At 41.1% G+C, this 17,681-nt stretch overlaps 1 protein-coding gene across 1 annotated transcript; it reads left to right on the forward strand.

The window, feature by feature from the left end:
• The first annotated feature begins 1,150 nt into the window (after positions 1 to 1,150).
• WSB1 (WD repeat and SOCS box containing 1) lies at positions 1,151 to 17,012 on the forward strand. Its single transcript, XM_072645018.1, has 9 exons — positions 1,151 to 1,579; positions 6,457 to 6,625; positions 8,421 to 8,698; positions 10,202 to 10,333; positions 11,917 to 12,017; positions 14,303 to 14,475; positions 14,984 to 15,097; positions 15,645 to 15,752; positions 15,947 to 17,012. Exons 1-9 carry the CDS (start codon positions 1,540 to 1,542, stop codon positions 16,104 to 16,106), a joined length of 1,275 nt encoding a protein of 424 aa, XP_072501119.1. The 5' UTR covers positions 1,151 to 1,539; the 3' UTR covers positions 16,107 to 17,012.
• Positions 17,013 to 17,681: the final 669 nt, after the last annotated feature.

Here is a 17,681-nt window from a genome sequence, read left to right on the forward strand (position 1 = left end):
AAACTATTTCTTGCTCTCTAAATTTGCTTTTAGTACCACCTTTTATATCTAAATCGTGTACTCATTTTGGCTTTATTTTGGTGTAAGGTATAAGACGTTGGTCTATGTATAATTTCCGCCATACTACTTTCCAGTTTTCCCATCAGTTTTTGTCAGATAGTGAGTTCTTATCCCAGAAGCTGGAGTCTCTGGGTTTATCAAATAGAGTACTATAGTCATTGATTATTTTGTCTTGTGTACTTAGTCTATTCCACTGATGTACCAGGCTATTTCTTAGCTTGTACAAGTAGTTTTGATGATTGTTGATTTATAATAATACAGTTTTAGATCTGGTATGCTAGGCCACCTTTTCTTGCATTTCTTCTGTTAATACCCTTGATATTCTGGGACCTTCTGCTCTTCCAGATGAATTTTGTAATTTTTTCTACCTCTATAAAATTTTTTTTGGTAGTTTGACAGCTGTGAGCTTTTAAAAACATATAGTCTGATAACTATTTCAATGTAACTGGTTTCCTTCAGTATCCTATGCATTTTATTGAGTTCATTTCACAACATGGTTCTCGGGAGAGGGTCCCTAGGCTCCATCAGACTGCTGTCCAAGGGGTCCAGGACGAAAGAAAGGTGAAGAATCCGTGGGTTCAACCTACTTGGCAAGACAGTTACAAGGATGAGTTCATGACCACAAAGTACTTTGCAGACTTTATGGCGAATGTTTGATTCAATTTAGCATTAATTCAGAGCCTGCAACATGGCAGGCTCTGAGCGAAGCTCCAGAGATTGAAAAAAAAAAAGGCAAAAAACCAGTCCCTGCATTGTAGAATCTTACAGTCTTACGGGGAGAAAACATTCAAACCCATCGGTACACCCCAGCTGAGGACGGGATAAAAAGGAGACCACTAACAGAGGGCAGGCGCTCTTCGGTATTCGCTTTATAGTAAGATTAATATCTTGAGCTGTCAGTTTCGCTTTCCCTCGTTCTCTCCCCCCTGTCAGACACCCAAGGCTGGTCAATTTCTTCGCTCCTGCCAGCCCACGCCTGGGGCCTCCTGCGCATGGGCGGGAGGAGCGGGGCGGGCCAGTCACGTTCCGCCCGTCCTCTCCCCCGCTTCCTTTTCTCGAATCCTCCTCCCTCCCCTACGAGGCGTGGCCTCGGCCGAACGCCCCCTACCAAGCCCCGCCCCCTCCTCGCTCTACATCCTGGCTCGGCCGCCATTTTGTCTCCAGTGTCTCTCTTGCTGTCGGCCGAGGTGGAAGCGTCCTGCGGTTGTTCGAGTGCTAGCTGAGACTCGAAGCCTTTTGTCCGTGCCGGACTGCCCCTCCGCGTCTCAGCTGCTCCGGACCTGCCCCGGAGCCGTCGGCCCGAGCCGCAGCGACGCTTCCCCTTCCCTTCTCCCTCCCGCTCTTCCTTCGTTGCGTTCCTTCCTCCCCGGGACCCCGGAGGGACCCGCGCCCCGTGACGCCCCTCCGCGCCCCTCGCGCTCCCGACGCGTGTGACCGAGTGTGTGCCCGCGCCACCCGGACTCAGGCGGTTTCCCATAGATGGCCAGCTTTCCCCCGAGGGTCAACGAGAAAGAGATCGGTGAGGAACCCGGGCGGGAGGGGGGCGCGCCCGACCCCTCCCCAGGATGGAAACTTGGAAGGGGAGGGGTCTGCTTTTGTCCTGGTGTCTCCAGCGCCTGTTGCAGGCGTTTAATAAACGCCACCAGGACTGTGGGACAGCTTCTCGGGCCGTCTGTGCCCGCATCTCCGCAATAAAACTGCTTGCTACATTGTAACCCTGCGGTGGAGGATACTCGGACAGGTTCGGGGCGTCTGCGGAGCCCTGGCCGCCTTCAGTGATACAAGCTTGCGTCGTTGCATGGGGTAGAGGCCCCTGGGACAGGTTTGGGGCATCTCTGGTAGCGCCCGTGCGCCTGGGGGCACCGGGAAAGGCAGAAGAGAGGGCTTCGGGGGCAGGGATAGGACCAGGGGGGTGGGGGTGGGGAGAGGGAGTTGGTCTTCTACCTAGTCTTGGTTTTTTTTTTTTTTTTCAGAGCCTGCTTCACCATCCTTAGGTCTTCAACATTTAGAAACCCTTACACAACTCCAGTTTAAGGGAGTGAATAATTAATGTATGTTCTTGGTTGGGGGATTGATTTCTTCTTCCTCCCCACCCCCTAGCTATTTATTTTAACGTTCATTTATAAATATCTTGGGCTCAATTCTCTCCCACCCTCCAGCCCCTCCCCACCAACCATTGAGAAGGCAAGCAATGTGATAGATTGATTTCTTACTCAGAAGGGGAGCTGGCCGAGAGTTGAGTGAGAGAAGAGGTGCTGGGTGAGGAATCTAGGGGACCCAAGCTTTTTAGGAAGTAGCTGAAATTGGCCAGCCCGGTAAGACCTGGAAGGATGAGTTCTGGGGAGGAAGGAGGGGGGTGATGCAGTCATTCACGGGAGAAGACTCTCCCACTGCAATTGCTGCTTTTAACACGTATGGAGTGGGAAGGGCGGGGTGGCCGAGACTGCAGTGGCTGGAGGAGGAAGACTGTTCACTGGAATTATTGAACTGTAGGAAAGCTGCCCATTATCTGACGGAGTAGCAAACCTTCCTGGAGGAATAGAGGGTTTAATTGTGTGACAGACATACGGCCCTTCCAATCTGTCACTTGCATATTTGAAGGGATTTCTGTATTTCAGAAATCTGAAATATCTGAAAACTGGCCAAAGGTGGAGCTTGAGAATGAGAATGCTGGCTCCTAAGATGGGCCATGGTGGAGGAAGCAGGGCGTTGGAACCGGATACAGAGTGGGGAAACCAAAGTACTCGATTGTTTGGCCGGTTCTTAAACTCTAATTTATGCAAGACGCTATTACAGGCACTAGCAGACTGCTTCCCCAGAGGAGTAGGAAACAACCAAAAAATCCTTTAACCAGTGTGTTTGGGAGAAACTGGCATCTAGAAACAGTTTTTCTTATAGCATCCTCCTGGACTTTGTTCTCTTAGAAATAAAATAAATAGCAAATTAAGAAAGGGCTTCCCCATTAATATTGTAAATATTTGTTTTTATTGATTTATTTTTGTTCAAATATTTAAAATGTGAAATAATAGATCCATTTTAAATTCAACAAATCATGTCTATGTTTAATTTTTAAAACAATTTTATTTGAAGTTTTGCATTCCAAATTCTATCCCTCATTCTGTACCTCTCTTCCCCCCCCAGATAGTAAGCAATCAGATATAGATTATACGTGTGCAATCATGTAAAACATTTTCATATTATTCATTTTGCACCAGAAGATGAATAAAAGGAAAAAATGAAAGAAAGTGAAAAATAGCTTGCTTCAGTATATTTTCAGTCAACATCAGTTCTTTTTCTGGAGGTGGATGTTATACCACATCAGTAGCCCTTTGGAATTTTATTGCTGAGAGTAGCTAAGTCATTCACAGTTCTTCATGGGAAAATGTTGCTGTAACTGTGTATACCTTTCTCCTGGTTCTGTTCATTTCACTTTGCATCAGTTCACATAAGTCTTTCTAGGTTTTTCTGAAATCATCCTGCTTGTCATTTCTTACAGCACAATAATCCATTATAGTGCCATTACAACTACAGCTTGTTTAGCCAGTTCCTCAATTGGTATGCATCCCTTTAATCTCCAGTTCTAAGCTGCCACAAAGAGTTGCTATAAACAATTTTGTACAAATAGGCCCTTTTCCCATTTTTGTGATCTCATTGGGATACAGACCTAGCAGTGGTATTGCTGAATCAAAGGGTTTTTTACAAGTTTTATAGCTCTTTGGGCATAATTCCAAATAGCTCTCCGGAATGGATGAATCAGCTCACAACTCGACCAACGTAGTGTCCCAGATTTCCCACATCCCTTCCTACATCTAACATTTTCTTTTGTTGTCATTTTAGCAGCTCTGATAGGTGTGAGGTGGTACCTCAGCATTGTTTTAATTTGCATTTTTCTGATAAATAATGATTTAGAGAATTTTTATATGACTGTAGATAGCTTTCATTTCTTATTCAAACCCTTTGACCGTTGTAAATATTTAATGCTTTCATCTCACAATAGTGAGTTAGTCTTCAATACCTAAATTCTGTACAAAATTATAGAATCTAAAAAGCTTAAGAGGGCTTCTGTTATGGGCCCTACACCTCTCTCTGTAATATGAAATTCCATATACTTATTTCACACTTGAAATAGATGAAAAGTTGAGTGTTTTTTAAGGTAAAAACCTTTTTTTCTGTTCCTTAAATTCCTTTTGTGGCTCTTCTTGGATCTCCAGTCAACAGATATTTGTTGAACACTTATTGTGTGCAGCTACTAAATGCAGGGACCAAAGTAGGACTCAAAAAGGGTCAACTAATACCAAAGGTTATTTTGCTGTTCCTGGGCTCGGTAACAAGGCTTGCACATAGCTTATTAGATATCTGTTGTCCTTTCTCTTTCAGTGTCTGATTTTTTGTGAAACCCAGGTCTGGCCCTGCAGAATAAGTCACTTTGAATTCTGTGACTTTCTTGGGTTTTATGGAATTCCCTCAAAGAGTAAAATAACTTGATCCAAAGTTCTGTGATGAGCTGGCCTCAACCTGCCTACTGTCTTTATTGAAATTATTTTTTGTAGGGATGTACAAGTTTGGGAGTTGAGGTTTTATTACCCAGTCCCAGGATGGCAGTGAGAAAAGAGACTTTAAAAAAATGAACAGTGCTCTGCTTTTTTCTTATGACATTCGTCAGTAATTTGTGGAAGCTACATTTGGATAAAAGGCCAAATGTTGTGTCTCATCATTATTTACTAATAAAAATTATTTCACTTTTTCATTTGTGAGGAAAGGTGTTGAATGCCTTGTTCTTATGTTGGTCTTCCTAATCGGGCCTTTTGGTCTCCGTGAATAATAGGGTAGGAGAGAGGTGACATCTTGAGCTTCTGCCTTCTATTCCAGTTGGGGGGCGGGGAGGAAAGGTTGTTCAGTTTCAGGATAGGAGATAGAACTTGGAAGGCCTGAAGTCAAAGTTCTTTGTTAAGAGGTGATTCACATTTTACTGGTGTATATGTATTAATAAAACTGTGGGTGGTATTTTATAGAGAAATCTCCAAGTCCTTGATTGCCATGGCAAAACTGTCCCTCAGACCTAGAAACCTTTTAAAGTCAGTTATTTAATCATAATTCCTCAAAAGAAAAGAGGGACTAAAAATGAATAATTGACAGTGAAGTCATATTTGTTCAAACCAGCAAACAGATTTAATCCATTTTTGATTTTCCAAAGCACTTTATTGATGAACCTTCAACTATTTTTTTGGTAGAGTATATCTAGAATTAATTTGGAAAAGATCTTGCTTTTGTATAGTAGTGTGTTACACTTTTTTAAAAAATCTATGCTCATTTATCCTTATATCCTCACACAACAGCTCTGTGATGCAGCTAGGGCCAGAATTATCCATATCCCCATTTTCCAGAGGAGGCCTTGAGAGGGAGAAGACTGCCCAAGTCTGTTCAAATCTGTGGCAGGGCCAGGACTTTAACCTGGGTCTCCTGGCTTCAAGTCCAGGGCCCCTTATTTTGTAAGTTATTTGTTACTCAGGTTAAAGTGACAAGGACCCCACTGCTGGAATGTGAGTCATGGCACAGCTGGAGATCAGTCAGCTGAAGGTACCTGATAGAAATGAGTGAGCTGGTTTGTTTCACTATATTTAACCTTGTGGCCAGATTGAGTTTTGTTATTAAAGATAAGTGACTTAGTCTTACTACTTTACCAAAAAGGAGTTGTTTTCATGACCAAGGTTAAAGCAGAAAAATAAAGATGATACTTACTATGAAATTGAATTGTTCTTATTTGTGCTAATAAAAGGATGCCTGAGTATCATTGTTAGTTGTCAAATGGGTTTGTGATTTTAAAAGTTTTCTGCGTGTGTATGTGATTTTAGTGGGATCTGAAAACCCTGTTGACACATTTCATTTCTTTATTTGAGAGGCAATTTTTTTTTCTCTGATTTCATAGCTTAAAGATTTGGTTGGCGAATGAGTGAGGATGCAAGGGGAGAGGGTAGCTACACTCTGCTTACATAGACAGGGTTTCCTTGTCTTCCAGGAGATTACATTCATTGAACAAAACATTAATTTTTGACTAGCTGAAATACTTCAAATTGTTAGTCACTTCCACTGCATAATAAACAGCTTGTCTTTTTCTGTTTTAGACTTGACAATTTAAAGCAGTTAAAGTCAACAAGTCTTGGATCTTTGATTTGACATTTTTGATTTGTCATATGACATTGTTACTGCATTACTTTTTTCCAGTCTTAAAAATTTGTGCGTGGGAGAATTTTCAGGGCATGGCCTCTGAAGGGGAATGGGTGGTTTAGGGGTGGAGGAGTCATACCCTCGTGGGTCTGTTGGCTTGGTTGGAAAGCCAAGGCATCTTTCTATCAAAGATGAATCAGGCCATTGACCTTGTTCTTTTCTTCTCTTTAGTGAGATCCCGTACCATAGGAGAACTTCTGGCCCCAGCAGCTCCTTTTGACAAGAAATGTGGCCATGAAAACTGGACGGTTGCCTTTGCTCCCGATGGTTCTTACTTTGCTTGGTCTCAAGGACATCGCACAGTGAAACTGGTTCCCTGGTCCCAGTGCCTCAAGAACTTGTAAGACACTATCATTTTGTACTTAATGATAGTTTTGCAGAATTTGTCTCCTTATGGAGGAATATAAATACAGGTGTGGAAATCTGTCACTGCAAGATTTGAGCAGGACCACAGGTTGTGAATCTTAAACTGGTAAATAATGTCAGTACTAGCAATTTTTTCTAGGATATTTGGTCTTGGAAATTACTAAAATTTTCTCCATTATTAATTGGCCACTTGCCTTTAAGTGTCTGATGAATTAGAGGCACAGATTGTCTTTTTTCTGCGTGTGAGGACCCAGCATGTTTCTTGTCTGACTCTGAACTCCATTGACTCTTCTTTCTGTGCTCTCTCACTTGGTGAACCAATCCGTCTCCCAAGGGCTTAATTCTCATCTCCATATTGATGACCCAAAAATTTCCTGTATCTCCTGAATTTCAGTTCCACAGTGTCTTTTGGACATTTCCAATGATGTTTTAGACAACTCAAACTCAGCCTGACTAGAGCAGTTCACTCTCTTTCCCTTAAAATCCCCCACCTATCTTCTAAACTTTACTCCAACTGTTGAAGGCAAACCATTCTGCCATTCTCCCCAGGTCTCTTTCCCCAATATCATCCTGCACTCCCCCACCCTGAACATCTGGTCCCATCTCTCACCTCCAGCGCCCTTTCGGCTCACCCAGCTGGTTCAGACTTACCTCACTTCTCACCGACACTTGCTACAGCCTCCTAATTGGTCTCCTTAAGTGCAGATCTGACCATGGCTTTCTTGTAGGATCAACTGTAAACCTGTTTTTATCCCTGGCCCTCACCTCTCATTTCAGCTTCATGTGTGTCCTTCCCCACCTGCCCTCTGAGGGCTTGCTGGACTGGCCTCCTTTCTGTTCCTCACACAGGCTCTTACTCCTTGGTGCTCACAGTACATTTGCTCCTCGTCTCTGCCTTCAGGGACCCCTTTCTTCCTTGATGATGCTGCTTGAGCATCCCTCTCTCTGGAGCCTCCTAGATTCCCTTGCATAGTTCACTTCACATTTGTGCTCTGTATTCTTAATATGTGTTCCTATAAGCTCCTTGAGAGTAAGGATTGTTTTATTCTTTGTATCCCCAGCACCTAGTATAGTGCCAGCATGCATTATATCATTTAGTTTTTCTTTGATTTGGGAGGTTATAGAGCCTTAGGGTAGGGCAGCCAGGGGCACCATAGTCCATACAGCCCCAGACCTGGAGTCAGGAAGACTTATCCCCTCTGAGTTCAAATCTGACTCAGACATTGTCTGACCTTGGACATGTGACTTAACTCTGCCTCAGTTTCCTCATTGGTAAAATGAGCCAGAAAATCACTTCAGTATCTTTGCTAAGAAAACCCCAAATGGGCTCATAGAGATTTGGACACGACTGAAAAAAAACTTTACAGCAACAGGATCCTAGAATTACAATTCTAAGCCTTGATTTTTATTCAGTAGTTCTTTCCTACATTCTGATTGAGAAAGTATAGGGAGATGGGACGGGGTGTGTGCTATCACAGGATGTACATATATATCACAAGGGGGTTTTTACCTCTTAAAGTGGAATCAGATTGGTGTGTGGAAGGACAACATTCTGGTTAATTGAGGGGTGGAGTTCAGTTAATCATAGTTCTGCTGTACTCTGGTCTTAAAAATCTTGAACAGTGAGAGAAGAGGGTAAACTGCTTTATTGTTGAATTTCTGTTAGCTTTTTATGTCCGCTGGAGACTTTGTTTAATATTTTGAATTGCTACAGTAGCATTTTAGTGGCCTAGATAGAAATAATTTTTGTTCCTTTTTTCTTTTTAAAGCCTCTTGCATGGCACCAAGAACATCACTAATTCAAGTAATTCAAGACTTTCGAGACAAACCAGTGGTCCCAGTGGTCGCATTTCAAAGAACAAGCCTTGTGAGCACATCATAGACTGTGGAGACATTGTGTGGAGCCTGGCCTTTGGATCCTCGGTCCCTGAAAAACAGAGTCGATGTGTGAATATAGAATGGCACCGATTCAAGTTTGGTCAGGACCAGCTCCTCCTGGCCACTGGCTTAAGCAATGGACGCATCAAAATATGGGATGTCTATACAGGTGTGGATTCCCCTAAGAAACCTCATCATGTTGATGCACATTTTATAATATGTTCATAGGCATTATTATTAAATGGACGGTTTTAAGGGTAGGAGTATGTTTAAAATCAGAGCTGTTCTCAAAGCGCATCTGTGATTGATTTCTGTGGGGTCTTGCTAAGTTGAGTTCTGTGATTCAGAAAGAATAGGAGTTCACAGGGTGCTTCCTGATGAAAGTCTTGTTTTTGCCAAGTTTGTTACTCAGAATTTTTAATGGTATTCCTGTTTTCTTACTCTTTAAATAAACGTCATTGGAAGAATGAAGAGAGGACATTTGGGGGGCAGTTGTTAATCATTTCTTTCTAACTAGTCATTTAGTTTTCTGTTTCAAACAGCCAGGTTGCTAGTGATTGGATAATATTGAAGTTTTCAAGGCAAACATCTTGGTTTCATCAATTATTAACCTTTGGAAGTTTCAGGTGATAATTTAGCTGAAGTTTTAACCTATTAGTTGAGAAGCTAAATTCTTTCTTTAGGTTATTTAAAACACGAGCAATTTCAATTCAGGAAAGTAATTCTGAAGTTTTCCTTTTAAGCAAGAACAAGAAAGATAATGTGGCAGTGTCTTTGAAAGTCAAATCAAATGACATACATATATGTTTTACAGGAAAATAGTACCTCTCTAAGATAGTAGAGACATCATTACTATGACTTATGGAAACATTTGTGTCCTTTGAGGTTTGGAATTTTTGTTGGGGGTAGGTGATGGTGGGAAGTTATGACAGGCCTGTGAATTCATTAGGAGAAGAAACTTCTGGGGTGTGGGAGGAGGGGCAGACTCTCAGACTCTGAAGGAGGGCAAGGGCCTTCTAGGAAAATTGCAGTCTCTGTTATTGCTTGCAGCCAAGAGGGCAGGTGATTTGGCCAGTTACTTAGTCTGTGTTGGGAGGACTTGAAATCGGGTCTTCTGCCACTGTGGCTAGCTTTTGATCTGTTCTACCATATTTACTCCTTTCCTTTTACATGTGTGGGGTTAACATGTTTAATAATAGTAGGACATTTATATGATCCTTCCCAGTGTACAGAACTAGGCCTTGTATTTCAAAAGTTAGGCCCTCTTTGGACACTTTGGAAATAGTTTAATAATGAGTTTGTCTTTAGTTATGAAAATTGAATCAGTATGATACACTCTATGCTTTGTTTTCTGGTTTTTCAAAAATTCTTCCTTTTATCTGAAAGTAAAAAATGGTCTGGAACTTGACTGGTTTATAAAGAAGGACTCTTCAGAAAAAGCCAACGCCAAACACATCCCAGTCAATACACTGATAGATCTCGAGGGTATCAAGAAAACTATTATTCACTCTGAGAAATTAAAATGCTGATAATAAAATAAATTTTTACCTTTTATAAAATTAGCTCCCCGAATTAACCCCCATTTTCTCTTTTGAGGAAATATTATAAATGTGATTTTTAAAAATAAGCTAAAATGTTAATCACATTTTTTTGTGTTTTCATTTGTTTTTAGGAAAACTCCTCCTTAACCTAATGGATCATACAGAAGTGGTCAGAGATTTAACTTTTGCTCCAGATGGAAGCCTGATTCTAGTGTCAGCTTCAAGAGATAAAACTCTGCGAGTGTGGGACCTGAAAGATGATGGTGAGTGAGTAAGCACCTTCTTCTCTGAGCTTTAGAAAAACAGTATCTAGTTGTTGTTGAGTGACATGAAATACTAATCTCATTTGTCTTCTTCAGTAATATAGCATATGATCCATTTGATTTAGAAAATGTATGTAATCCAGTACTTTTTTTTTGTTTAGTTCTTGAGATTTCTGTAAGGACCAACAAAAGGGAGCCAGCTAAATAGACAGTCTGATTGTGAATCAGTTTGGGAGCCAGGATCCAGCTTGCAGAACCTGGGTCCATTCCAGGTTTTGGTCTAAACTGAGCACCAGCAGTTTTGCTTCTACATTTATTTAGTAAGAGTGGGTACAGCTTAAAATCTAGAAGATGCCCAGAGGAAACAGCAATTTATGTCTGGTCTTTTAGGATATGGGTTTTAAGCAGTAGAATAAATCCCATTTCGGGGGGGGGGGTTAGTTCTAAACACATTACTGAAAATATTGTAAATATAGAATTACTGAGAAGGTTATATCAGGTTTTTAGGTCTGCTCTGCCAATCTATGGTATTTGAGGTAGTCAGTCAGTAAACATTTATTAAGTGCTTACTACATGCCAGGCCCTATGTGCTAGGAGTAGAGGATACAAAAAGAGACCGTCCAGGAGCTCCCAGTCATGCCAACAGATATGCACAAATAAGCACTCCAGAGGATTGGTAAGAAGTGCTTAAGACGGTGAAGGCATTGGAATTCATAGTAGTAGGTTCTCCTTGGGAGAACCAGAGGTGGGCTTAGGAGGCACTCCAAGCATGCCGCCATAGACTCCTACCCAACACCCTTAGCATAGCACAAAGACTCAGCTGTGCTCCATGCCTCAAGCCAAAATCACAGCCAAGTTTCTACAGGCCCATTGTCACAGCTGCTGCTAAGATGTGACCCCTTAGAGGGGAGGAAGCAAAAAACTCAAAGTTTAGAGAAGTGGTTTTAGCTTACAATGAAACTGGCTATTTCCTGGCGTGGTAAACATTACAAGAAGCCAAGAGATGCCAAGAGATGAGCGTCTGAGAGCCCCCATTGTATGAATGATTAATGGTTGCTTGGGAAAAGAGGATTCTAGGAGCATAGTTCTGCAACGATCGTCCAGATTCACCTCTCCCTTTTCTCTGACCCTCATTACTCATGTGGGAGCCTTACATAGAATTCTCACAAGCGCAAAATCTTGGGAGATAAGAATTTCATTATTTTTACATTTCACATATACCATACTTAGCATTGGCTGCCCTCCAGGCCTGGCCAGATAGGCTTAAGGAGATCTTTTGATTTAGGTGATGAGGTTGAGGATATGGCCAGATTCCCTTGATGACAATCTTTTTTTATGTCCTGTCTCAGCAAAAATCCTGGCCAGCGACAAATGAAATCTTTGAAACAGGATCTGCCCTTGATTAGATGTCAGGAAAGGGCAGTCATTTAAACTCAGTTGAGAATGATACTTTAAACTGGAGTGGGTTGTGAGTGTAAAGGGAGAAGATGGATGAGTGTAGGTTAAATCCTTGTGGGCATCAGGGACCTGTTTCATTGCTGTTTAAAATGGCTACAGTTGTTAATTCTGCTCTTTTTGTTCAGGAAACATGATGAAAGTCTTGAGGGGACATCAGAACTGGGTTTACAGCTGCTCCTTCTCCCCAGACTCTTCCATGCTGTGTTCAGTTGGGGCCAGCAAAGCAGTAGGTATCACAGTTCTTGGACATTGACTTGTGAATTAATTGTTCCAATGTGTGCATAATCACTTAAAATCTTAAGTAACACATCCAGCCTGTGCTCGGTGTCATGACTATCTTAAATGTTTACAGTGAGGGAAAAGTTGCATGAAAGAAATGGAATAAGCCAGTAGAGATGTTAATTGTGAATTGAGAACTTGCACTGATTTTAGCTGAAGCCTTTCTGTAAACTATCTGGGGGGAGGGGGGGCCTAGAGAGTGGGAGTTGGGGAGGGGATCTTTGCGTTTAGATGTTTAATAAAAACTTAGAAAATTACTGTGTTATGTAGCAGAGAGCTAGCTCAAATAAGACATTACTTTGCTAATGATTTTCTTCTCTGTTCTATTTCTTGTCCAGTGTGCTGTTTTTTTTTTAATGTAAGTCTCAGCTGGTCCTGGACTTAAAAACAAAAATGTGGCTTATAAAAATTAAAAGCTGTGAATAAAAGTAGGGGGAAGAGTAGATGGCTTCTGATATCTCTCATCTGGCCTGCCTAGCTACTTGGAAGCAGCGTGGGTGAAAGGTTAAAGGTTCGCTTCCGAGAACTGCCTTAGAGTTCCTTTAGGAACTACCCCCCGGCCAGCCCTCAGCTGGGGCAGAATCTAGGGAGCCTGAATTAGCTTCAGGGATGGAGGAGAAGGATGCCAAGGACAGGCCAGGGACTGGGCTAAGCAGCACCGGGCACTTGGAGTTGGCTGGGCTGGGAGGCTGGTGGAAATGCATTGGATAGCCAAGACTGGTAAAAATGGGAGTTGCCAATGTTGCAAGTTTGGAGCAGAATATTCAGTTTAGTCTTTTAAAAATCATAGAGAGAAGAGATCAGATGTTGACATTGCTATTTTAGGCTGTGTGTTTTCCATAAGCTTCTTGCTTTCCCTGTCACAGGTGGTGGCAGCAATATTGGTGTGATTGAGGTTAAGCTGGCACCACTCGCACACAGGCGCACAATGGTGCCAGCTGGGCAGAGTGGCATCTCTGGCTACCGGGCTGGGGGCGACCTTTACCATAGGACGGTGAAGTAACCTTGCATTCGGCTGCAAGGGGTACTGTACGTACGCAGGTGCTGGTCGGCGTCCACTTTCTGCTTCTCTTTCTTTCTTTTTTTTCTTTATTTTTATTTCCCCACAGTGAAACCCACTGACCTCCTCCAAGTAAATTGGAATTCCAATCTTATGGAACTTGGGGGTCTGAATAGTGAAACCAATTTAATGTAACAATTGGTTTTCAGATGGTTTCTCTGTACAGTTTTTGGATTTGTGTTAAGGTGCTAGAGCTACCTTAGTCTTTGGTTCAGTTTAAAATTTGTGCTTGTTTTCCTTTGTTTGAAATACCAGTATTAATATCAAATCTGTGCAGAAAATGTGAGCTAGCTTCAAAAGAGGGCCTAACTCCTAGAGGAGTTCATTAATGTAAGCCTTGAGAGTTGAAGGCTTTTTCTATAACATTCAGCTGAAAATTGAGTTTAAGATGATATTTCAAACTATCCTGCACAGTCTAAAAACTGAAGTTCATAATCCAAAATTCCATGTACACTTTGCGTAGTAAATTTTGTTGATTCACATAGCTAAAGTATAAAAGAATAAGATGGGTAAATTTCGTGTCAAAGAAATGTTGTGATTTTATTATTTTCCTATAATAGAGGCACTTTATTTAAATGTGTAACATGGTTAAACATCCTTATTGTTTGCCCAAGAAAATTCTCTTTGCTTGCAGTATCTGTTTCTCTTCCTAGGCTCACGTTGGTGACCCAAGCCTATTGTAAACAAGTGATTATCTCAAAGGGAGATGCCAAAGGAGTAACAATTTGTTAACCTTACATTTTCTGTCTGTATATTTTTTTTAAAATTTGGTAGTTTCTGGAAAAAAAAGTAAGAAGGGGGAATTGTAGTACTTAACACTATTTCTTGTCAAATTTAGTTAACTAGTTTTTTATACACATACACATATCTATAAATGGAATTCAATATAACTTTGTGGTTAAATTACATTGCCTTTATATTTGGGCTTATTTTATAATTAACATTTAACAGACACTTTTGATATAGAATTTGCATGTCTGCTTTAATTAACTTTAAAACTGATTTTAATCTACTTGACTATGACACTGAGCATATTTTTAATTATATATTTGTAATTCATACTGCTTAATTTAATATAATTCTAAATAAATTTAGCAGTTTTAGATAAGATGTATGATTTTTGTCATCTGTGTATCCGAAGGAAGCTATAATATTTGTTTTTTTATTTTCAGGTTTTCCTTTGGAACATGGATAAATACACCATGATACGGAAGCTAGAAGGACATCACAATGATGTGGTAGCTTGTGAGTTCTCTCCTGATGGAGCATTACTGGCTACTGCATCTCATGATACTCGAGTGTATGTCTGGGATCCGCATATTGGATCAATTCTGATGGAATTTGGGTAGGTTGGGTGGGAATTGCCTTGTTCCTTCTTCTGTTTCTGGTTGATCATCTTAACTTTTAGAAGCATAGTAGTTGGCACAAAGTAAATGCTTGTCAACTCATTCTGAAAATGATTGTAATTACTGATGTTTAGGGAACAAATACAGAAATGTGTTCTGATATAAAAGATACTTTTCTGGGGCTGTTGGGTTAATTGTCCAGCTCTTACTGTTTGCCCATGGCCTAAGTCTCCCTCTGGACAGAGTTCTCTTTGCAGATAGATCTTTGTGGTGTTGACACCTTTATTGGGAAGAAGTCATTGAAATAAAAGTCAGAGCCTCCTAGTTAGACACTAACCCAGTTAGACAAAAGGAGCTCCAGATTGTTAAAGTTTGTTGTCCATCTTCCTGGACAGGTGTTTTTCTCCCTCAACTTTTTTCAGCAACAGACATGCGTTTCCATTTTACACGAGTAGGAGGTTGTTGGTTTTGGGTGACTTGTCCCCTCATGAGTGTGTTTGTCTGCAGGCACCTCTTTCCCCCTCCAACACCCATATTTGCTGGAGGATCAAATGATGGCTGGGTGCGAGCTTTGTCTTTCAGTCATGATGGTTTGCATATTGCCAGTCTTGCTGATGACAAGTAAGTATGAGCTACAGTTGTGTTTGCTTCGTATTTTCGTCCTTCCCGATAATTATTTAAAACAGGTTCTTTTAAAAAGCCTTCCTTTCACTGGGCTGAAGCAGTTTATTTGTTCTAGTACTGTTTGATTTCTTGGGAAAGGAGCACCATTGTTTTTACTAAAAATGCCCATCTGATTAAAGCTTCCCTAGAAAGGCTTTGTATTAAATTGCATGATGGATGTTATAGTTCAGATAAGAGTGCACTGTTTGGTTTCTGTCTTTGTGCTTCCAACACAGTGCTCAGTGCTGGGCATGTGGAGCAGGTGCTCAGGAAGCTTGCTGAAATGGAGGCAGTGGGCAGGCCCCCTTAGGTGGGATGTACAGTGGGGCTGGGCCTTGGCCCTGGAGCATTAGGAAAATACACAGGGGCTTTGATGACCCTCCTTTAGATCTGTGTCTTCTGTCTTAGAGCTCAGTGTTGTCTCTTTGGGTCATTTTAAATGTTTCTGTGGTGTTAAGTTAGTCTCTTCCCAAGTCCCTCACTCAGCCTGTCCTGTTTGTCCCAGGATGGTGAGGTTCTGGAGGATCAACGAGGACTGTCCTGTCCAGGTGGCTACCTTGACCAACGGTCTGTGCTGCGCCTTCTCCACTGATGGCAGCGTTTTAGCTGCAGGGTAAGTGGTGTTTGTGGCTCCCTGGTTGTCCTTGTCCCTCCTACAATGATGTGTGTTCTTGTTGAAAGCCAGTGTCAGTGAGTCTCCCATCATTCCTGGAGGGCCCCACTCTCTTGGTGTGGGGCCCGCCCGCCTATCCCTTGCCCAGCTAGCAGGGCCAGTTGACTGCTTCCTGTTACTTGTCTCCTCTCTAGGACCAGTGATGGCAGTGTGTATTTTTGGCCCACTCCAAAGCAAGTTCCGAGTCTCCAGCATCTGTGCCGCATGGCAATTCGGAGAGTGATGCCTACCTATGAAGTCCAGAAGTTGCCCGTCCCTCCCAAGCTGCTGGAGTTTCTCTGCTACCAGATGTAGCAAGTTAGCAGAACTGACCGAATCTCCTTTTCACACCTCATTCTGTACAGACTTCAAGACTTATTTAAATTAGATACATTCTTGTACTTCATTTTCAGGTGGAGCTTTTAACAATGTTATTTATAGACTATATTCAAACTGTTCTGAAGATATCCAACTGAAAGCGTTTTTTAGCTCTAACTGTGAAAACATGTACATACTTAGACATAAACTGCTAGATGTCATGTGTTTTTTTTTCTTTTCTGAATTTTGTCATGTATATATTGCTTCAGTAGCACTCAGTATGTATCTTTGCTGTAAAGTGGAAGGAATTTTTATACTGGGACACTGAGTTAGTCAATATTGACTTAAGGAAGGTAAATGCCCCTTACAAATGTGTATTGGTTTTGGAGGGAGTCAAACTTCTGACCTGCAAGTGAAATAGTTTTTGTGGAGGGAAAGAATTTTGTTTTCCTTAGGAAGGCATCTGAGAGGTGAAATTTGAATGTGATGTATTAATATAGAACAGAGCCAAGGAATATATAACTAGCAAACAGGTAATTTGTCTTGTCTAAATACAACTGCAGGCCTTAATTTTGAAGAGCAACTTGTTATTTTTCACCCCCGTGGTCTAAAGTATTTTAATTGGTTTGAAAAATCCATCTACTGTATTATTACTTAGTGTTTTTTTTCTGTAGTAATGGCACGTTTTTGTCTTTTTTTTTTTTAAGACCCTGGTTTTTGTTTCTGACTGCCATATTATTTCTTCAGGGGGTGATATTGGTGAATTGCCAAAGAGAAGCAATGTGTTTGCTTTTGCCTTCTGTTATTTATCTGTACCTGCAGATATTAAAAATGTATGCATTACATAAAATGCCTGATTATATATTTTTGTTGACTATTTTTATTAAAGACTTGTACAAAATACCTATCCTCTCTGTGCTTGTTTCTTTGAGTTGTGGAAGGTTAAGCTGTCTGAGTTCTTTATAACATTAACCCTCACAGCTCTCTCAGACACACTCATTCATGATTTGTAATACCTTGAAAATGGAACAGATGAGGGATTCACATACTGTTGCAGGCAACCTGTTTACATTTGATTCTTCTGATCTTGAGTATTAAAAATAATTTTAAGTTGGAATTACCATGTTGAGGGAAACATTACCATGTTGAAAAAAGCACAGCAGAACTTTAAGAGGAAGTAGTATGCTGTGTAAAAGAGGAAGGGCATGATCTTTGGGGGAATCAACATGCTAACAGCCTGCCTATGTGGTTATTCATGAAAAATGGATAACTGCAGCTTTTGAGTAAACATTTAATTTAAGTGATATTTAGAGTTGTGTTATTGTAAAGGAGTCTTCTGACAATTGGTGTGGTTTTGAGAAATTGAATAAATGGTGCGTCAGAACTTTGTACATTGTCTTAAATGGCTTGTGTCGCCTAATGCAGAGTATCAGTATTTTTTTTAAAGCCAAATAAATGAGCATACTTGAAGTTTAAACCAACCATTAATTTCTCCCATTTATGCACTTTCATTCATTCTCAGACTTAAGATCAAGCAGAGGAGTTAACCGTAACTGCCAGTGAGAATTATTA

Source organism: Notamacropus eugenii, chromosome 2, assembly GCF_028372415.1.
Source record: "Notamacropus eugenii isolate mMacEug1 chromosome 2, mMacEug1.pri_v2, whole genome shotgun sequence".
NCBI lineage: Eukaryota > Metazoa > Chordata > Mammalia > Diprotodontia > Macropodidae > Notamacropus > Notamacropus eugenii.

What these genes read in the sequence shown, in the direction of transcription:
- WSB1 (XM_072645018.1), top strand. Translation starts at nt 1,540, where the DNA reads ATGGCCAGCTTTCCCCCGAGGGTCAACGAGAAAGAGATCG. An exon ending in CAGTTGGGGCCAGCAAAGCA is followed by an intron (nt 12,018 to 14,302) that starts GTAGGTATCACA and finishes TTTTATTTTCAG; the next exon opens with GTTTTCCTTTGGAACATGGA. An exon ending in GCCAGTCTTGCTGATGACAA is followed by an intron (nt 15,098 to 15,644) that starts GTAAGTATGAGC and finishes TGTTTGTCCCAG; the next exon opens with GATGGTGAGGTTCTGGAGGA.